Source organism: Athene cunicularia (assembly GCF_003259725.1).
Source record: "Athene cunicularia isolate RWA chromosome 1 unlocalized genomic scaffold, athCun1 chr1_part1, whole genome shotgun sequence".
In the NCBI taxonomy this organism is placed as follows: Eukaryota; Metazoa; Chordata; class Aves; order Strigiformes; family Strigidae; genus Athene; species Athene cunicularia.
Genome location: NW_020799091.1, coordinates 7,338,758 through 7,362,241, shown reverse-complemented (window position 1 = coordinate 7,362,241; position 23,484 = coordinate 7,338,758). Strand labels below are relative to the sequence as shown.

The 23,484-nt window shown below is 37.2% G+C and overlaps 1 protein-coding gene across 1 annotated transcript in view; it reads right to left on the bottom strand.

Annotated features, from left to right (window-relative positions):
• The window catches only part of TMEM135 (transmembrane protein 135), a 168,684-nt gene that overhangs the window by 103,854 nt on the left and 41,346 nt on the right, over positions 1-23,484 (bottom strand). The window contains exon 4 of the mRNA XM_026850620.1: positions 3,991-4,056. Coding sequence (XP_026706421.1) covers positions 3,991-4,056 — 66 coding nt within the window. The remainder of the gene's footprint in view (positions 1-3,990; positions 4,057-23,484) is intronic.

The window sequence follows — 23,484 nt, the reverse complement described above, 5'->3', positions numbered from 1 at the left end:
TTCTGCAAAATTCTATTTTTCCTGTCTTTGCCATCACAACGCACTACATGAAGATTCTGAAAGTTCCACCATACTGAAGCTTCTCCATATGTCTTAACGCTTCAGACAGAAGTGCACAATCCATGGAGCATGTCCCTTTTCTTCAGTTCTGAGGAAGGAATGGGTTTTTTCCTTATAGATTTAATGAAATCTGAAGATATGTGCCTGAGTTTTTCCACCAGGAAGTCCCAGAATTTTTCAGGTGAAAGAGATTAAGACAGTTTACAGGTTCATAACGATGTTATAAGACATGAGTTAAACACCCACAGAGTTCATTCGTGGCTATCAGTTCCAGCTCTCTGAGAATCATGCCTCTACCATTACCTCTGTCACCCATGTCAGCCTACATATTTCATAGTATTTTCTCCATTAAGGGTTTGTCCTCCTGCTCCTTCTCTGGATGAGCTGTGTGCATTTGTTTCCCTCTACAGGGATCGAGGGCATCAATCCTGCAATCTAACTGTCCTAATCAGATCCCTCTTTGTTCAGTACTTTGACATAATGTACAAATCTTACATGACAGTTTTTGGTATATCACTTGCTCAATATGAATGACATTGGTCACTTCCAGTTAAAATTCTCTCTGCATACAGTCACCAAACTTCAACTTGGCCCATGTCAAACGTATTATATTCTATCTTTCCATCATGCATCCAGTGACCTCTCATAGCCACTGCTGGCAACCCTCACTCCTCCTCCTGGCTCTCCCCTGGGGGTTAAGCATCCAACAGCAAAATCTCCAGGGGATGCAGAAGGAAGCATGAACAGTCCAGCTCTGAAGCACTAGCCGCCTCCTATTACTCTTCTCACTCTCTTCAGCAGACAGGCTGTGGTTGCTCTTGTTCCTGCCACATCAGGCAGCACCCATGAAGATAGCAGCTCTGTCTGGAAGAGGCTGGATGGCATGAGAAACACGGCAGCAGATCTTAGCCTGCTGCATGAAGACAGAAGCAGAAGAAGCAAGCAGCTGGAGAAGCTCTCCAGGTGGTGTCAGGTCAGACACCCTGAACACACAGCTCTCAGCTATGCCTACCACCAACTCTAAACCTTGTGACATTAATGAAATGCACCCTAAGACTTCCATAGACAAGCACAGCCATAAATTTGTTCACATCTGCTCATACAGTTTTTGGATCACTTGGGAAGGAGCTAGAAGCGCTAACAGAAATGAATAAACTCTACAAGGCTCTGCCTCACGCTCTACCCCCAAAACAAAGCAACTGACAGAAATAACTTACTAACATGAAACACAACATATTGAATCCTGAAAATTACTTACGCTTCTGGGTCTGATTCCCTCCCACAGATGTTACTACACTTCAATCCAACCAGGAGCAAGGGAACTGCTGAGAAGATTCTTCAGGAACCTCTATGATCTATATCCCACAGTTAAATAATTTTTAGCACTATGTACCCAATTTTGATAACTGCTTTTGGCAGCATGATTTTCTAAACTCTCAATAGTAATTTTACAAACCATATGCAAAAGTCAAAAAAAACACTACAAACTAACTCTTCAATTTCTGCAAGGATAATAATGGAAAAACCTAAAAATTCTGTATGTATAAAGACCTGATGAGTCCCAATGAATGAGGAAATGTTGGAAGGAGGAGAAAAAGGATTTTCCACAGACAACCAATATTATAAATTATAAATTTACCTGGGGATGACAACTTTTTTATAATAGATAGTTTTTCATGCACCCTGTTTTGTCTAAATAGAAGAACTGTTTGCATATTAATCCATTTAGCAGTGCAGACAGAATATTGTCATTTTTTAATAATTTAAAACAAACAAGTATGATTTTTGCCTTCTAATACCAAACAGTTTTACCCCCTCTTAAAAGTTAAATGTTGTTACATTTTTAAGTACTGCCATGAAAGCTGAACAGCACTTTTGCACATTTGGACTGCTGCCCCTGTAGTTTGGAATTTCCAATAAACAAGTTGCTCTGCTTTGATTTTCACTGCCAAGTTCACACTTCTCAAACAAAATACAGTCAACTCTAGTTCATATTCAACTTTTTTTCTGGCTCCCTTTCTACTTACACACTGTGAAAATATTCAGCAATTTCTTGGAAGAGCTAAAAAAAATTTTAATATGACTCTTGATAATTGTATGTTTCTTCTGGAAAAATTAATTTCATTTGATTAATGTCATTCTTCATTTTCAGACTAAAATTATAATTCCACAATGGAATTTAGTGAAAAGATCTTCCTTGAGTAAAAACACTTTCTCCCCCCCCTCCTAAGAAAAAAAAGGACTTCTTATTTCTCCCACTGCCTTCTTACACAAAAAGCCAACTCTGGACAACTCTTAGATGTTTTATCTATACATTATCTAGCTTAGCATTAATTATATTTCCCCTGAAGAAAAAGGAATACCTTGGAAATAGTGTCACAGGACACAGTACACCAACATGAAGTTAACTATCATCAAATAGATGCAATTTTCATCCAGTTCCTTTCTTGCTAAACATGGCTACATCCTCTCAGCACTTATCTTGCTGCTTCTCATCTGGTTCTCCCTAGCCCCTGAGGCAATTTAATTGATAAAAGATCAGAGGGAATAGCTAAAGAAAAAAATGAAACTTTTTCTACCACATCAGTGGGCTGAACTGGCTCAACATAGTAAGATGTATCAGATACAGAAATTACTGGTATAGTTCACAACAGAGATCATTATGCCTGCAATCGTCCCAGTATTTTGCACTGCATGGTACAATTAGTTACACTCTTAAAAAAATTTGATTTTTCCCATAATTCACACCATTCACTGGGTAACTACAAGGATGGAAATTCCACAAACTCTGAACAACCTGAAACACAGAAAATTAAGTACCCTTCACTGAAAAAAAGATAAGCAGAGATAATTTGGAAGGGCTGCACATAATCCATAACTAATACTTCTGTAAATTGCATTACAGTCTTTCATAGAAAACAATGAAGAGCAGTACATAAAAAGTATAAAGGATCCATATATTCAGAAAAGCTAAAATTACAGACAACGGCAGGATAGGAAATCTGAGGTACATCTTCAGACACTGACGCAAAGATGCATTACTATATTTCAAAAGATAAATTAAAGCAACTTCATCAGCATAAGGAACATTTTACAGCACAGCCAGGACTCCAGGGTAAGTCTCTCTCTCAATTCCAGACCGAATGCTGTGCCTACTATATGAACTTTTCCCAAAGTTACTTAAGAATTTGATCAAAATTAATTACCATGAAAAAACACCGAGGTTTCTACATTTAAAACCCTGTACACTGCAGCATCCAGCTGTGGCAATGCCCAGAACAGGATTTTTAAATAAAATTTAACCAAAGCATAAATTGCACCACCTAATATCGGAGGCATCTAATCAGCAATGTTCAGAACGATGTTTACCTGATATAAAAACCACACAAAGAAGGAAACAAATGTTTACCATCAACAGAAGCATGTATGAGAAACATAATATTCAAATGTATTTATCCTCTTTGTAATAATCAATGTATGAAATACTTTGTATCCTGACTGAAGTTACTGTTTCTTGAAAGGAACAGACAAAGGATGAAACAACCTCTCTGCAGCTACCCAATAACAAAGACTGACCTCTGAATTCCTCTAGACTCCACCATTTTTAAAGGAGAAAATCCAGTGAAAAATTACGTGACTAAAAGGACATTCTTGTGAGTCATTTCTATTATAAGGCTAAATTATGATTCAGGCAAAGAGAAAAATAGAGTGGTTTTGATGAATACTTAATCTCCCACTGGGCACAATTTAAATTCTTGTTCTCCTTTAAAAAGAGCTGTAACATAGGTATGCAAGTTATATGTAGTCCAGCCCTCTTCACTTACCTGAAGACAACATGTCTTCCAGGAATTTATAAAGCATTATATTAATAAAACATTATACCACATGTGCAAAAAATATGAAAATATGTATAGATATATTTAGCCTTACTTCTCCATGTCTTAAAGGTGTAATAGCTCCTCTTGCTACTGCCATTCGGAACAACGTTTCTGTGGCCTGCACCGAACAACACACAAACAAATTAGTTATTTAAAAAACAGACAATGCAACCCATGAAGATGTGTTTCAACTTTTGTAACATTATTTAAAGTGTCAACTACCTTCAGCACCCATTTTACAACTGAATCACTTCAGTAAGTTATTTAGAACCATCTGCACGGCTTAGGCAAAGGTTTATTGCAAGGTGAGAGGTCTGTGGAGGTAGTAACCACCTCAAGAGTGCACAGTCCCTCCCTCAATGCTGTAGCAGTTACACAAGGCTCCTCATTCAGGTCAGAGATGCTCAGCCCTATACAATGATCTTCCACAGGTTGTCAGGTAAAAGTGGGAAACTAAGCAAAAAAATAGTTATATGGTACTTTACAACTCATTAAACTGATTAATTTTAAAAGTTGCTGTTTAACAGTATACACTTAAATTAACAAACAAATATCGAAAAATTAGAGTATGATGCAACCCTTTTCCTAAAAGTGCCTGAGCCCCTCTTAATAATGGTGGCATTACAAAACACAACATTGTCCTGTGCAAATGACAGGGAACACAACTTTGGGGAAATCTTGAATTAGGTTAATCTTTAGTTAGGTTGCATAATTTCTGTGTGTGTTGTCCCATCCCTTCTTAATCCAGTGCTGACATATCCATGATTTTATGTAACCAGTGAAGTTTTTCATGCCTTGAGTCAGTAATCTAGGCTTGCATTAATACCAAAAAAAAAAAAAAAAAAGTGTAAATTCTGTATCACATTTCTTTCTACAAGCTGGCTGCAAAAAGGCATGAAAAACTTCACTGGTTACATAAAATCATGGATATGGATTGGCACATCAGTGTACACAAGAACATATCTGTTTTAAAGACTTGTTTCCCTAGCAAGTGGTGAAGCCAGTTTCAATTTCAACTGCAACGAAACATGTTTTTAATATCTGGTTCTAATAAAAAAAAAAAATTCTAACATGTAAGGATCTAGGTCAGAAAGTATTTAGCAGACTGTTTGAAAAGACATTTATAAAGTTGAGAAATAATAGTAGTTTGCAGTAGCTGATTATCTTTTAAAGATTGATTTTAAAAATAAGTAGCTCAATGCTTACATGCTTGCAAGCCTTGCTGGGTTCATGCCACACTACCTTAAAATAGCCGTATCTCAGCAAAAGTAGTATCAAAGACATCTCTTGAGATTAATTCCTCAATCTTCCTAGACACAGATTAAGTGGCATTTACCCTTTTTTAAATAATTGCCTGCAGAAAAGAATTTTACAACAGAGCTTTTAATTAATTACCTTATGCTTTCCCCTCCCATCTGTAAATGGATGTGTGAGCTCCAGAACATGCAAAATGTATTACACTTCCTTTACACCTGCAACAACACAGGGTAATGCCCAAGTGCGATTATTCTCAAACCCATCTTATTTGAGAGATGAAGTGAGCCTCATACAACCTTTTGTATTTCCCAAAATTGGTTTCTTTCACCAACATTTTTAAGGATGTTTCAAACGAATTGAGCATTCTGTCACTACAGCTAAGCTGCTGTTGTTTCTTTTGAAAACCACTGGTCTGTGTGACTTTCTTTTCAGATCTAGTAGTAAAAGATCTCTCTTAATACACTTGTACTCACATCATTAACACCAGATGTCATTCAGAAACAACATCACAGCATCAGAAAATCCAGCACCATAGATGTCCTCCTATGGGCCACTCTTCATGTGCCCAGTACTACTAAGAAGATTATCCCTACAATCACAGCTTCTTACCCAGAGTGGGGGGGATGAGGCCACTTATGGCCATTCATGCACTGACAATTATAAGGCTGGAGAATGGGCTATTGGATTTTTAGGCATGCAAAATCCAAAAGGATGCTTAAAGATGTTCATCTTTCAAAAGAGTAATTAGAGCCAAGCTTACTGTTGGTGTAATGTTTAAGGTGAAGGAGGTGGAATTAGCAGAAAATCTTTTAAGTTTGTACCCTTTCTACAAAGAAAACTAAATGTGAACAAAGTGTTGAGATTCAAGTAAGGCGAAGTCTTACATGGAAAAAGAACAAGATTAAATCACTCAGGAACTTTTTAACACCTTCACAAAACTGTAACATCACATAGACTAATGATAAAAGTGACCTGGCTAGGAAAATGTGGCCACTCTTAAAACGTGAATTTATCTGCAATATTTCTGTTTTGGACAAACTCTTGCACTGTCTTCAATTTCCAGCTTTTTCCTTTCTGCCCCACAAAGGCAGGCATAATCAATCATTGGCAGAGACCACCAGGGTCATCTGGTCCTACTCAGGGCCCCTTGGAGCAGGTTGCTCAGGGCTTGTTCAAGCACATTTTCATGGATGGAGGTCTCGCAACCTCTCTAATCAACCTGTTCCAGAATTTCACAACAACTTGTTTTCAGTGACAAGTCCACAAAAAATACAATTTACAGATGAGCTGTAAATTCCCTGTGCTTCCCAAAGAAGCACAGACCAAATCCCCAAATTCTCCATAAGTGGTGGAAATGCTTCATGCCATCCAAGTGGAAGTCCATCCTTCCTTCTGCAGCTCCTAGCCATGAAAAGCCAAGCCACGCTAAAATCCTGAAACACAGAGCGTCCTGCTGTCATTCAAACCGTACAGGTTGGATTAATAAGTATGGGGGTGGAAAAACATAAAATATAAATGCACCAAAAAACACTGGGTTTTCTGAAATGTTAAAGACAAACTCCATCATACTTAATGCTCCATAAAGAATAGGGGGAAAAAAACGTTCATGAATGAAGAATCATGCTCCATAATATTCTCATACAACTTGTTACAATATTAAGTTTAAATCCATTGAATACAAACATCACAACTTTACATATTTTTTTAAAAAAAGTATGAAGTATATTGAAATGTGAAGTTCATTTAATTACATTAAATCTGATAAAAACATGCAGAGTACTGCTCTCACACATTAATCTATCTTTCAACACAGACTACCTAATAAAATTAATTTGACTTCTTCAGCAATAGATTTCTATTGGAAAAGTTTAGCAAACTTTTAGGTATCAGGTCAAAACTGCCCTTCTGCCCCACTCAACAGTTTTCACAGCTCTTCCAGTTTACAATTCACAGTATCCTTGTGTCAAGACACCCGCAGTTACATGCCATTCAAAATAATTTTAACAGCCTGATCGGAATGTCAGCCTTTTCCAATCTGTAAAGGATCTTCTAAAATTCTTCCATATATTCATATTTAACATTTGTCCACTGAATGACAAGGTTTACATACATTTATTGCTTAAATTACATCAATTTTTAAATCCTGAAAATATTAAAATAATCTTGTATTTTTTGTTAAGATGTGTAACTGTGAGTATGAAATACAACTGATTGGAAATATTTATCCTTGCGTCAGGATAACCTATTAAAAAGGCAAAACTGTCCATTTAAGAAATTATGACAGTGTTCCCAAAGAAACCACCAGCTACAGATTTAGATCATTTTTAACTGCTTCTGCCTCTGTTAGCATTAAATATTTCATTATAATCAGATTTTTATGAAGCTGGAAAAATTCAAGATTTATTTGCATTCAATTCACTGCAAATAAGCCTTAAACAAGAATCATTACAGGCTTAGGTAATGACTTTGGATACTTCTATTCAGAGATGGAGGTCAGAGTCCATAAGAAAGCAAATTATCAACAGATGGTTTTAGTGATCTCAGTGTGAAATAAATGTGTTGCCAAGCTGATAGTTACTGAATCCTAAAATTGTTCTTCCCCGTAAGGAATGTATGTATACTGCCTAACATTGTATGTGAGGTGAAATGGCAGCCTAATGTGTCTTACCACTCTGTAACGCCAGGCAAGCTCTAATGTCATCTCCAGACAAAGATGACCAACTGTTGTTCTCCCTCCAAGAAAGCAGACGCTTCTGTTCAAATTCCTTGCAAGTGGGTTAAAAAAAGAAAAAAAAAAAAAAAAGAAAAAAAAGAAACCACTTGTATGAACCAGAACTAAAGTGGAAAATAATTGTGTATTATTGATGTAAATTGTAGGAAAAACAGCAAGAAAAACAGTACTTTATATTCCAGATGTTTTGAATTTTCTAGGTATTCACAAAAATAAAATGGTCTTGAAAGTTTTCATCAAAATTGTTACTGTTTTACCAAAGTTAAAACTGCAAATGCAAGCAGTGGAGGGGATTGTTAATGCAAATTAATTTAGAAATGCATCCTTTTTAATCACCTGACAGATTTTGGCACCTACTTCTAAATGTGCATTTTAAATATTAAAAATTTTTCTGTTTAAAGATATGTCCTAAAAGGCACAGATCTTTAGAAATCATTCACAGCAACTTACAGATTTAATTAATATTAAAATGGTGTGATTTGTTATAAGAATAAAAATGGATGGAGTAACACAAAAGACTTTTTCACTCCTATTAAGTTTGCTGATCTTGGCTACGGTAGCTGGCTGACAGCTCTAGACTGTAAAATTGGTGCTTCTTCACGAAAAGCAAATTACATTTAAAAAAGGTTTTTGACAGTCTATCTGAAATCATCACTAACATTTTTCAACTTGATTAAATATTGCAAATGAACTATTGTTACAACCCTGATTAGCTAACCATCACACAGCTTCTGAAAGCAAGCATGAGTGCTATAAAAAAGATATTTGGTGAGATTCAGAAGCAATAATGAATAGGAAAATGTACAAGAATTTTCTGAAAGCAATTTTTCCTAATTTCTGTCCACAAAATCTTAAGTGTAAGGCAACCTTCATCTAAACCTTATTCCAGATGACAGATTTAACTTAACTGATGAGCTTGTTCACTGTTACAGTTCTTGATGAAATCACAATACCATTATAGAACTTATTATATATATTTCTATATATTTTATGAATTTTAAATATATTTAAAATACAACACTGAAGCTGAACTGATGCCTTTAAAGAGACATATTTTTAAATTCTTGTTTTCTGGAAAACCATAAAAAATTTTGCTCGGTCCATTTTACAGGTGTGAATTCCATGTACCTCTGTCTTAAGAGTCTGAATGTCTCTGCCTTCATTACTGAACCATTTGAACCTTAATGAACCATTGCACCTTACTGTACAATGAGCAGATCAGTACACACTTGACAACTGAGACACAAGTTCTTTCCATTCACCTATTAGCAGTTCAAATCACTTCTTCCCTTTACCTTCTATAAAAGCAACTTAACTCTGAGCTCTATAAAGCCTAAACAATTTAAATCCTATGATAAAGTACATTTTGCGTACTTCATGGTAGCCCATCTTCTGAAGCTTCTCTAATTTTTTCCATTTTCAGCTTTCAAAATGTGAACACCCAGAGAAAATATTGCACCAAACACCCACCTGCACATTCCATATTTGATCCCCCTTTCCTCTGGTTACTTATGCAACATTTCTGCACGTTTATTAGAGAGATAATACAATTCTATTACATAAATCACATTTTACTGACTGCCCCAAATGAAAATAAAGATGCACATATGGAATAAAAGGACACATATCCACCTACTCACAAAGCCCCAGCAATTATCAGTTTGCAATTATCTCATGGAAGCTCTGGACACACAAGAGAAGGGCCAAAGCTGCTCTAATTTATGGGTAAGGAGGGAAGACCAGCTTGAAGATTAGAGGGCAGAAAGCGAATAAAGCACACACCTGGCCATGTATCTTACACAACAAAAGTACTAACTGAAAATGGCTCTCATTTCTCAAATAATAAATGTATTTTGATTCCCTAATGAGATTCTTGGGGTTTTATAGAACGCCATCACTAATATAGCATAAATAAACTAGTATTAACAAGATTAACAGCACAGGTAACTCTTTTTGAGTCACATCTTGCTCCTTCCTCAGAATATTTGCAGATTTGTCATGTAAATTTAGGGTAAGATTTACACACAAATATTTGATCGGTTCAGTGTAATTTCTATTACACTAACAAATTCCATTTGCTCACTGCACCTTCAGAGTAAATGAACTCTCTTATGAATTAATCTACTTCTACCCTATATACCTAACTGAACTACCCTGATTCCTCATAACACCCAAAAGATAAATATACATCGTGGTGATGGACTTTGCATTTAGCCTTCGTTATGTCTCTGCTGTAAGAACAGACCCTTGCTGCAGAACTGCTCACGAACCTCAGCCTCTCCTTAAAACAGCTTTAAAACTTACAGCTGCAGAACACACTCAGCAAATGAACCAAGCACAAAAATAATCAAGCACTGTGCGCTGCCAAGAGGATGAAATAAAAGCATTAGTATTTATTTATCTTCATCTGAACCCAGTAATCTGCAGTTGTACTTGTAACTTTTTCCAAGATATTTTTTTTTCTTCTCGACTTCTCTACCTGTTCTTCTCCCTTTCCTTACTCCCACCCCCCTCTCAAAAAATGCTTGGTATTTAATTTGGATTCCTGGTCCCAGCCTGTAACTGACTTTCAACTTTTTCTAGTTTTCTCTGCAGAAAGGACTGAACAGCTCAATGCTGCAATTAACTAAATATCAGGAAGCCAGAAAAAAAAAAAAAAAAATCCAGCAGTATAATGCTCATGAACTGAAGTACCCACAAACCAGGCCAGAAGCCAGCATGGGAAACTGGAGAAATAGGCCATTTAATCTCCTCTGCCTTGACAGAAATGCCAGAGAAAGGAGGTCCAAGTAAGGCTGCCTCACCACCAGCACCAAGCAGAGGTTTCTGCATCTGAGAAACGATCCACTGAGGCCAGCTAAAACCTTCCTCCTTTCCAATCACACAGCAGAACAGAAAACAGCTGCAAGCCAGCCTGCAGAAAGCTTGACAACTGTCAAAAATGGTTTTGATTAGTAATGCTGCCAGATAGAATAAAAGATAAGAGCTCAAAGACCGCTCTGGCCAACCCAGGAATATACGAGCACACTTGCACGTAGTCAGAGCTCCCCTGGGGATTTGGGGGCAGCAAAACGTTCAGATTTCCAGCTCCAAAATGATGAGAAGGAGCACATGCACCCATCCATCCATCCATCCATCCATCCCACACCGTCCTTAAGGCGGGATGACTTCCCACCTCCCTCCATCCCATTTTGAACTGATCCATGGGGACGTTTCTGCTGTCTGGAACAACTACACCCCAAAGCCACAGGTCTGTGCAGACTTGATGAAGTCACCAAGTGCCAGGATAACAGGGTGACACTACCCTGAGCCCACAGTTATGCTGAACTCCAACACTACACAGAATCACAGAATAGTTTAGGTCAGGAGGGACCTTTAAAGATTATCTAGCCCAACCCCCTGCCATGGGCAGGAACACCTTCCACTAGATTAGGTTGCCCAAAACCCCATCCAACCTGGCCTCGAACACTTCCTATGATGAAGCATCCACAACTTCTCTGGGCAACCTGTTCCAGTGTCTCACCACCCTCAGTCTAAAAATGTCTTCCTTAGATTCAATTTAAATCTATCCTCTTTCAGTTTAAAACCATTTCCCCTTGTCCAGTCACTAGAAGCCTTGGTAAAATGTCTCTTTCCATCCTTCTTATAAGCCCCCTTTAAGTCCTGGAAGGCTGCCACAAGGTCCCCAGAGCTTTCTCTTCTCCAGGCTGAACAACCCCAACTCTCTCAGCCTGTCTTCATAAGAGAGCTGTTCCATACCTCCAGCCATTTTTGTGACCTCCTCTGGACCTGCTCCAACAGGGCCATGTCTTTCCTGTGCTGAGAACTCCAGAGCTGGACACAGCACTGCAGGTGGGATCTCATAAGAGCTGAGTAGAGGGGAAGAATCACCTCTCTCAACCTGCTGGCCACACTTCTCTTGATGCAGCCCAGGATACAGTTAGCTTTCTAGGCTGCGAGTGCACACTGCCAGCTCACATCTAATTTTTCATCCATCAGTACCCCCAAGTCCTTCTCCCTAGAGCTGCTCTCAATCCACTCATCCCCCAGCCTGTATTGATACCGGGAGCTGCCCTGACCCACGTGCAGGACCTTGCACTTGGCCTTGTTGATCATCCTACACTTAACTACATCTCTGTCTGTCCATCCATTCTGACTCTTCACTGTGATTATGTAGCACCTGGCCCTGCTGGTCTGAAGAGCGCTGGTGAAGACTGTCATGAAAGCAAGCTGATGGATGAGAAAGAAGGGTATGTGACATGGCAATAAGCACCAAGAATTCATTCCCAATCCATCATAAATAAGTGAAGCCAAACTCTTCTGCAATACAAGTGAAAGCAGATGGAGGTGAGCTTTCCTCAGTGACTTACTGGGACAACTGAAAGCAAAATCCAGACCCCTGATCCCTATTCTCCACTTTAACCCCTGGAAAATGTCAGAGATTTAAACATTCAATGACACCAGTAAGCTATTCCAGCAGCCTTGGGTCTTCTAACATAGACATTTTTAGCTTTCACTATGACCACTAAATTAATGAGAGCTGCGTATTTAGACAGCTTGATTTCATACTATCCAAGCATGTCTTATGGAATTCCAGACTAATTTAAGTACAGTCATTTACAATTCCTTTATCTGCCTTCAGTGACTAGAATTTCTTGTTAGCATGAACTCTGAGCAGGTTCAGTTCAGTGCATTGCAATATTTATGTTTAATGTGTTTCACAACCATGGTCCTTTTTCTTTAGGGGATTACCTCATCTTTTACGTTTCCCACTGGTAGCAGTTTTAAGTGGCAGTTCTCAGCATTTGCAAATGAAACAAAAATTTCTTTGTCTCAATTGTTTTTTTTCCATGTATTGTAATTTACCCACGGAGTTATGAGTTAAAATAATACAAACCTAATCTAAAAAACGTTTTCAAACTAGTGATTTATCATCACCACACTGTAACCAACAAGTATTATACACTACATCTATTTAGGATAAGACACTGACACTTGCTTCCCAACCTTATTTTTTTAAACTTGTATGTTGCACAATCTTTCTGAACTAATTTGAAACAGAACACACAGGTTAATGCTATTTCAGTTCTGGTGCAACTTATAAAATGCCTCTCTCCTCTACGTAGAAAAGTTTCGCTAATGCTCAACAACAGCTAAATTGTTTTCAATGAAGGATATGTATATTCTGGAGAAGATCTAATAAAAAAAGAACTGGTGTAATTTTATTTATCACATGCCGTTGTCCATTAAATATAAATAAATAAATCAAATGCTGATTGTAAGTGAATTAAAACCATTTAATATAAAATAATCAGCAAGACATTTCAGAAAGTCACATATTATATGGGGAATGGTAATTAACTGCCAACATAATATAGTATTCTGAAATATTTTTTTAAACTTTTTTTTTTTTTTTTTTTTTTTAAGAACAAGTACAAATTTCAGGGCTTAGAACAGCATTTTGAGAGCTGGCAGAAGCACTGGTCAACCTTTTCCTGGTTTTATTTTGCCCAAGAGTAACAAACAGAAATCTTCATTTATAGGCTGCATAATGCTCAGAGTTTGCAAGTGAAGCCATTTCAAATAAACTGAATGAGCAAAATTTCTTCTTTCTAAGCATCTTTCTTCAAAACTGACATGACAACAGTACCTCCAAGGTCTGAGAATAGCCACCCCTGCTAAGTAGTGCAGGGCACACAGCAAAGCACTCTTGCAGACTGTTTTCTCTTTTCAAGAAAGGCAGGAAACTTTTATCATAAGACCAATCTCAGAAGGAAGCCACACTTCTCCTTTACATGCACTATCAGAAGGGCCACATCTATTCTGAACACCAAGACTGTTGACAGAAGCCGCAGTGTAATTGTACTCCAGAAGCCCCGCTTCTTAATAATCAAGCTTTGGACGTAACACCTACCCACGATCACTAAAACATTATGCAAACATGCAACAGCGAAAAGTGGTAAAGTCCGTTACATCTGCTCAAACAAAAATTAGGAGAACTCAGTACCTCTAATTCTGTGGCTAAAGAATTCTGAATTTCTAAATATGCAGAATTTACCCCTGTATAGAAGCTGAGTTTGAACCACTTCATTTCTGTCTCTCTGTCATGCCAGGAGCTGGATACTCCTCCTTCCTCCTCTTGAATGTTTTCCACAAAGAGAAGCTACACTGGACTGACCCTCCCAACAGATGAATTACTGTAGCCAGCCCAGCAGCTGGAGGACAAATATCAAATGTCAAGAAAGAAAAAAGTACCTCTAGCAAGTTAAATTAGCAAAATACCCTTAAAAATCAAGGCATCAGCTAGACTCAGACTCAAATCCCCTGAGTTGAACTTGGATACAATCCTCATGTCCTGACACATATTAGATCTAAAGAGGCTTTCAGTCAGGCCTGCTCGACAATATTGGAATTGCTAAAATTACTGCCGTGAATTGACTTCAACACTATGAAAAATCCTTGCCCAGCGTATAACGACCTGGTAATTATTGCCAACCTGCTTCATAACCTAACAGTAACTGGGCATGTTTTTATATAAGCAAAAAAAAAGTTTAGCCCACTGTAACACAAAAAATGAGACTCTAGTATCACATATCAGTCGTTTCACAGGATATTAGACTTTCATTAAAACTTGGATAGTTGCTATAGAAAATGGTGAAAGGAGGAAATAAATCTATGTGGCGATCAATGCCAGGCCCCTGCTTCACTTTATTTGAAATTTGGAAGGCCAATCACAAGCAAAGCAGGCAGAACCACAATGAGATTATGGGTAAAACAAGTAAAGTTCACGCAGAAGAACTGGATCAGAGCTTTTGGTTTTCTTTTCCAGTATTAGGCAAGGCAACTGAAATATGGAGGGGTTTTCTGCAAACGGGCACACTGTGGTCTTCTTTCCCAAGGTTGGGAAATTAAGAGATCCTAAAAATCTATTCCTGATGGTACTACCATGGCAATCCCTCATCCAAAACAGGAATAATACTTTTCACTTACCTCACAAAGTCATAAAGAATATTGATTTAGTTATTTCCATCCATTGCCTTGAGAATGTACAAACCAACTGAAATTCCAACATGTTAAAAAAATACAAGCTGACAAATTTTGACAGAGTAAGGGGCAAACGTTTCTGCTTTCTAACACTGAATCACACTAAGTTATGGAATACTTTTCGAACACTATCAGAATAAATAATTCTAGGAAACTACTTCTTATGCCTAAAGTGGTTACTATAATTGTCACTTTACAGTTGATTGATGAGGATAAATTTTAACAGTCTGCAAAGTGTTTACAGACTACAGCTGATGAACATCACAGAAAAGCCCATGAAGGAACTGATAACCTGTATTTTAAGGAAGTTTTGAAGACACACCAATAGCTATGGTTAAAAAAAAAAAAATTAAAAAAAAATGTTGAAATGCTGCTAATCCAGAAGACTTCTTCAATCATTTATTGGGAACAAGCAAGGTTCTGGAGGAAGAGGCATTATGTGATCACACAGTTAAGGACCATTTTTAAGCACTTGTACAGACTAAAGTCAAACATGTCCCTCATTAGTGCAGCAATTTATCTCCATAGGATTGATATCCTATGGATATTCTCTAAGTAGTGTTTAAAATTTAATATAATTTAGAAAAAAATGTGATGTTCACTTTGGAGTGAAAACAATCCTTCTCTTTGGCCTGTCTTTAAAAATAACCTTCCCACACATACAAATGAACTGTATGATTGTAATGTAATAGTTCACACTCCAGATTTAGTTTCTCTCATGGTGACATGGAGAACTCCATTATTCAGTATTGTTATTCAGAAGGGTTTTATTTTCAATTCTTACTATACTGAAAGATACATAACCCTAAGGTGGAAGCATTATGTTAGTAACAAAACCACAAAATCTGTAAGAATAATTATCCCAGAAGCTAGCTTTAGGAATCTAGATAAAATAAAAACCTACAATAAAACTTAAAAGAAAAACAAACTACTTAAAATACAGAAAAACTGTGCTAAGCATAGGTCTCCACCAATGTCACCTTTTAAATAAGAAGCTAAATTTAACTACAAATGTGGTCATTAGAGTAACATTTAATCTTAAATTTCCTTCTTAATTTCAGTGGTAATGATATCAAAGATTCAGTTTCTTCCATTAAAAGACAATAAATCCATCAAAGAGCAAAACACACCAACATTACCAAAAAAAACCCTAAACCAAAACCAGCCACCCAAAGCCTGTTTAAGAAACAAGCTTTTGCACATTACAGTTAACAGAAATTTTGCAACATCCTTAAATAGAAGAAATGTTAGCCCAAAACATGGCACTTTAACAAAGTCTCATACCAACCAAATTATTCTAGAACAAAATTTGGAATTAGTATTTTATTCATGATGAATTTGCACTAATAATCTAAATTTGTTACACTGTCCAATACACAATTCCTGTACTCAATGGCAGCACCATTAAATTCTCATTTTGAAAAATCTTGAAAAACATTTGGAAAACCTTGCATTCACACTTCAGTTTTGCAGCACGAGACCAGAACTAATTGAATTGTTACATGAATTATCAGATCAATGTCTGGGGGTACATTAAATGTAGGTTTGTATATTCTGTTATAATAGTCTGCTCTGTTCAGAAACTGTATTAATTATATAAATAGGAAATTTGCATGTCCCAATGCACAACATATGATGTTTACACAGCAAAGACAAAGCAAGTTTTAAGTCTGAAGTTAAATCTGCATATTTCTTAGGATAACACAGGAAGCATCACCAGTAATCACCTGTTAGATTTACCAAATCCAGAAACTGCAGCATGGTCCTAAACCACTCCAAGTCACATAGAGCAGTATCACAATATTGGAAAAGTAAGGAAGGCAACGATGAGATTGGCTTAACCTTCAATTTAAATTTAAGCTCAAATTGTTGCTCCCCACCTCAGGAGCAAACCACAGAATCCCTTCACCAGACCACTTTATTCACCCTACATTTACCCATTATCTTTACGTTAAACATGTACAGAAGCTGACAAAACTACACAGATTTTAAGATTCACAACAAACACTTTAACCAAGTACAAAATAACAAGATTTTTGACCAGGAACAAAACGTACAATTATTCCTGGCAAGTTTTAAAGGTACCAAATACATGCAGTAGGTCTGTTATATAAACTGCACTGGATTGCATGGATAAGCATGTTCATTTGAACAGCCTGTATGTTAGCAGAGCCAAATAATAGCTCATACCTCTTAGGGAAAAACTACATAAATCACAATTACAGAAGAAAGAACTGTATAAGGAATGTAGCAACACTAAAAACAATTTAAATACCATGTTAGACAATCAACTGAGCCTAAAACATGCTGTGTTCCCCATCAAATGAGCAAATTAATCCTGATAAGTGCAGAAACATCAAATGGGCTCATAAATCAGACTGTTTAATGTCTGGTCTGGTCTCACACTTCAGAAAGCTTTCAAAACATGGCTGAAGAAACGATGCATCTGTTTTACAAACATGAAGAGGAACTAACAACAGGTTAAACTATCATTTATCAGGCCAGGTCTTCACTAAAAGCATCTTATTGGATGTTAAAAGTCTGATCTCTTCTTTGGCATAATGTACAGAAAAAACACCCGCTGGTGCTGAAGATGCTAAAACTGATGGGCTTCACTGGCATTTAAAGGAGTTGCATAATCAAAACATCAGAAAAGTTGTTAGTGTTAACTGTCAACAGTAAGATGCTCCCCAGACGTAGCTGTGTACAGGCTTTACACTAACACAAGTATCTACCTGGGAAGACTTTCTGACAGCAGTCAGCTCCTTCACTCAGTAGAAAGGGGGAAGGATGAATTAACATTTCACAAAAGCCTCCAGATAAAACAGTTTCAACTAGAGTAGTGAGGTGTGGTTTTGTTGTTTCAAACACAGTTCTTATCAAAGAAAACAGCAGATGCTCATCTGTGTTAAGTCTTAGTTTAAAGGCCCAGTAGCTGTTTAAAAAATAAGTTATCAACCAGAAGTCTCCAGAAAAGGCTAATGGGAAAGGTTTGTCATCAAGCTGGGAGAGGTCTGTCATCAAACTAGCCATTAAATTATAATAACTAGTACAAGCTGCAAGTAAATCCCATTCCAAAAATTGATCCAGAGCCCTGATAACTGAAAAAGACCCTTCACAGTCTCTCCTCCCCCCACTCCCCACCCCAGAAAAAGGAGGTGACATTTTATATTTTATGTTTAATTATTTTGACTCCTACCACAGAGGGTCTTTCTCAATTTCTTCCTATGCACCAAGCTTCCACTGCCACAATATGCTACAGATGGGAGGCATAGCAACACACGATCGTAAACAGCCAGACCCCATTACAGCTTCCAAAATGCAAGTGCCACAGAAACGTGGAGACGTGAATCGGGATTAAGCTTCAGAAGTTGTTGGAGTCTCTGTGGCTGGCACCCACGGAGCCAGAAACGCAGAATGAATGGATCCCTCAGTGTTTTATAGTAATTAGGTACATTTCTGAAAGTGGCGCTTCGATTGCTTCGTCTGCACTAATTGAGCACAATGCAACACACTGCTCTGAAATGCCAAACGGCAAATTTAACAGCCTTATAAAGGAGCCAGGAATACAGATTCCTAAAAAAAAAAAAAAAAAAAAAAAAGACCGGCTTAACTTGTTGCTACACAAAACAGAGAGCTGGAAAGTGTCCAAAATTGCTCTGTAAGTGTTGTTTTATTAGCCTGAAACTGTTAATAAATATATTGTAAACGAACTTATACTTGCTTGAGTGGATATAAAGAAACAATTGTATCACTGTTCTTACACTGTTTACAATTTACCCTAGTTCTTCACTTTTTTTTTTTATCCTAGTTACACTGTTTCCTACACTAGTTTACCTTAGCAACTGACATTTATTTGGTTCATAAATTACCCTAATACAGTTTAGTGCACTTTCACAAATTTTACAAACACAACGCTTAGGAAACATAGACTTGTATTAATTAAAGCCATGCCTGCACAAATCTAACATTTCCTTTACCGTTTTTACTTACTGCTAATTCTGGAAAACATAAGAGACAAAGGTTTTCTCTTCCCTTTAACCAGGTGTGTTTTTAAAGTTCGTATATACATATAAATGTGCATTTTTTGTGTGTGTATCTTACTACTAGTGTGCTGATAATACACAATCTTTGACAGGAAAAAGACTGTCTTTCAAGGACTTGGCATACTACATTTTAGACCCTTTCACTAAGAGAAATTTAATTAATTCTTAGCAATCTCCACTTTTACTTTACCATCGCAAGACTTTCATTATTTAATTTACTTGTTAGCAACTATTTCTAACTCTAGATGTTAACTCTTTAAAGAGTAAAACTTGACACCCATAATAAAAGTTCAGGAAATTTGAAAAAGGGTTTATTTCTTACAGGAACAAAAACGTACGAGGCACTTCTTGATAGAGGCAAGGTAAATATTAAGGTAACTTCAGTTTTATAATGTTTTCATGCCTGGGTTTACTTTTAAAAAGGAAAAATAAAGCTATTGTCATACAACTGTGGCATAGAATATTCAATTAATATATTGAATAAATATTCAATAAATATAGGAATATAGCAGTAGACTACATTAAATATTGGAAGATATATATGACAATGCATGTAATATGCACTTCATATGCTATTTAGCCATACTTGTCTCCTATTTGCTAATATTTTAAAATCTGCTACATTTTCTACAGAAAATATATCATACCAATTCATAAGAAGGAAAAACCTGAGGTGTTGCATACCCTGTCCTGGGCTCACCTGCCTCCCTCATACAATGCCCCTGGGCTCCCAGCTCACATAACGGAAGGTGAACATAAATAACCCCACCACTAACCCGCACCCAGGATCTCGCTGAATGCCTACAACCACAGAACTCAGACAGATGTCCTGTGCAAGGCAGCTACCTGCTGCGTTGGAAGTAAGAGGATGGAACTCCAGGTTTGGTGTTTTAGCCTGCTGTGGTCAGTCACACGCCAGGACAGCAGGACAGGGCTGCATGTCCAGAGCCTCGCACACACACATTCCCATCACAGGCTGCAGGAAGAGTTGCTCACAGGCATATATAAACTCTGCACAGGCATTTAATCTGACATGACATCTTTGTGACCAATTTAAGCTAACACAGCAGCATTTACGCCACAGTAAAACCTTAGAGATATGATAAATAATTTACAAGAGCAGTGCAGTCACTACCAGTGTTTGTTTTCTCAGTGGTCTTTATTAAACCAAATCACTAGGATTAAAGCTACTATAACAAAAACTGGAGACAGACATGAGTGGGTTGACAACTTTTCTGTTTGTTTAAGCCAGCCTTACTGAGAGGACTCAAGTTAAATATGACCAGAAATAAATTTGTCGTAATATAATTTCAATTCTCAAATATCTGGAACCAATTAACTTTGAGAAAGTTTCAAAGGGCCACCCAGTAATAAACACAAAATAATTTGTGTCTACTGTCTTGTTTGTGATAATTTTTTTTATTGCTACCTCAGTTTCAGATGTCAGAGTAATGACTTCCACATTCCGATTAAAATGTGAATTGAATCCATATGGAAAAGATGCTCAAGCCCATCAAAATCAAAAGAACTCCCTTATTTCTAACTTCTTATATAGTCAAGTTTATAAAGCCTAACGTTTTGACCCTTCTCAATTTAAATTAGGAATTTTTTAATACTATTACCAAAAGAATCAGATATGTTATGGGAGGACAGATAACATTTCCCTGAAGTAATAGAATGTAATCTATTTAATTAAAAGTCTCTAGCAAAAATACCATTTAACCCTTTGAATGGTGTATCAGTCAGAATTGCCCAAATGATTTCATTTCCTGTTATAATTACTTAGGAAATACACATTATTATGATTAATGTTCCACACTTTCAGATATTTACATCAAAGATTCTATATACAGCATATTAATCTTCCCACTTGAAAGTACTCTGAAGAAATTGCTGAGATTCAAAAGTACTTTAAAAAGAACCTATCTCCTCCTTTCTTCATTCACAAAACCATCATCCTTTTTCATCCTTCCAGCCTGAAAGAAAAGAAACACCTCTCCTGAAGACATTTTTCTAACTAGATAACAGAATAAATAGAGTTACAGGCAGAAGTGCTAATGGCATTTAGGGTTCTTTAAAACTGTCCAGGTTTTTTGTTTTGGTTTGGTTTTTGTTTTTTTTTAAGAAATATATTATTCCTGCCTGTATCTTCTATGACAATTAACTAGACCAAGTGCTTTTAAAGCAGAGAGGAGGGAAAGGGAAGAGATCTGCTTTATCTGATAACAAGGTAAACCAAAGTACAGTATCAGTGTTACAAAGGTCTTGCTAATCATGTTGCTAGAAATCTCCCCCATCTCCATCCACTGGAAAAGAGACTTCCATTTTTGTCAGAACAAATAATGTCGGTTGAAGAGAGCACTTTCCACTATCTCTACACACTGACAAAGGATTTAGTAAGGTAAGCTACATGCCCTCCTAGGCGTGTGCCATCTCTACATAACTGGGTGCTAACAAGAAACATGCACTGTGTGTCCAGAGATGCCACCAAAGATGCTCCAAAGTACTAAATGCCATGTGGCTTCCCTGTGTGGTCCCCTACTGCTTGCCTAAAGATGCCTGGTTGTTTGACATAAGGTAAGAAGAATTAAGCATAGAGGAAATCCTGCTTATGTATGTTTGATTAATTATTGCATGGATGGCTAGGATAACAAAATACTAATACACAGGTAACAGGTTACATGCCAAGACACAGTGGGAAGTGGAGCAATGTGCTTCAGCAAGCTCTTCGCCAGACTGCCTGGGGTCCGGCAGGTCAACCAGCAAACTGATGGAATCATTTCTCAACTTACACCACAAAATGCCTTTCTGCTACTGGAGTGGAACCAGCCATTGGTACAAGACTCGCCTCCCCAGATGTAGAGGTATAAAGTCTTCGAACTCACACTCCAAAAGCAGAAGTACCTGTATTAAAGCCATGAGCACAAAAATTACCATACCAGAAAAGGTCCACAGCACACCTAGCTCAGTTGTCTCTTAACAACCGTGTCAATTCAGTGACAAATGCCTGAAAAGTACCTTTCCTGCTACACACTTCAGCAAGCTACAGGACAAAGCTGCCAGAACAAGATACAGGATCTTCACGTTTGACTGCCCTAATGAAATATTTTTCCCATAACTTCTCTTGTTGCCCACAAGAAAGGTTTCAGCATCCACAACATCCTGCGTCAGTGAGCTCCTCGGTGTAGCTTTGAACCTGTGTGTATCAGTTTGTTTTGAACAGCTAACAATTTTCTTTGGCATCCCTTTGTTCTTGTATTACAAGTAAACAGTTCAACACTATTCCTCCTCTCCATACAAACATGACTTTACATACTTGTCTCCTATTCCTCCTTATTCATCCTCCCCCAGGCTAAGGTTACTTAGTTTAACTCCTCCACTTACATGTGTTCTTCACACCTTTGCATCTTTATTTTTCCATGAGGTACTTTTTCTACTTCTATTACACTTTAAAGAGGCCCAGAACTGCAGACAGTAGTAAACCTGTCAGCACACCTGTGATTTATATAGTGGCATCACAATGATTTTTCTGTTTTATCCTCTATTCCTTTCCTAATCATCCTTAATATTAAATTGAGGGGGGTGGGTGGAGTGGAGGGTGTTTAATAGCTACAAAGTGTTGAACTGACATTTTCCTCATAATTCCAACTTCCTGTCCCTCCAAGAAACAATTCATATTCCAGCACCATGTATAGAAAAAAGGATGTCCCCCCACATGCACAGCATTACTGCCACTTCAGCACATTATTATCATGAGTCTCCTGCAAGTCTCCAGAACCAGCTCGCGTTTTCACAATCCTAGACAAATTATAGTGAAACTTTGTCTTCTCAGTTTCCTCTTTTCCAGAGCATTTATGACAATCACAATCAGTGCTCTTCCCCATTACCTAGTATTTTGCCATAACTGTGAGATCTTCATTTTTGCAGTGCCAACCTAAAATTCTATGGTTTTAACCAATAAAGCTGCTAAGACTTGAACATGGACCACAGGGATCATCATATGCGCTTAGCCAAAGATTCATCAATATAGTCTCAATAGCCAGTCTAGAAGTATTTCGAAAATATTTTTATAGTCTAAAAACCTGGCACCTAGGCTATCAGTTATTGTTTTACTGAGAGAAATTTCCTCTCATTATTCATTTTATCAGTTTAATAGATGTTAAGTGATTATTTTAAAATATTCCAACACCTCCCAATGGCATTTTTTGTCCTCAAAATTCACTATTACCAAACCTGTGAAGTATTTTTCTCTGAGTCACCTGTTCAAGCTACCTGTAAACTCTTGCTTAATTTGTTCCTACTCATTTTCCTTACAAAGCAAGCAATACAAACACTTTTCTTGTTCATCACGATGTTAACCCATTAAAATTTAACACAAGTACCCTCTATAACTTTTCATTAAAAAAAAAAAAATAATAATCTTTAATTGGGGAGACTTCCTGTTTTTAAAAAAAAATTCTCATTTTTC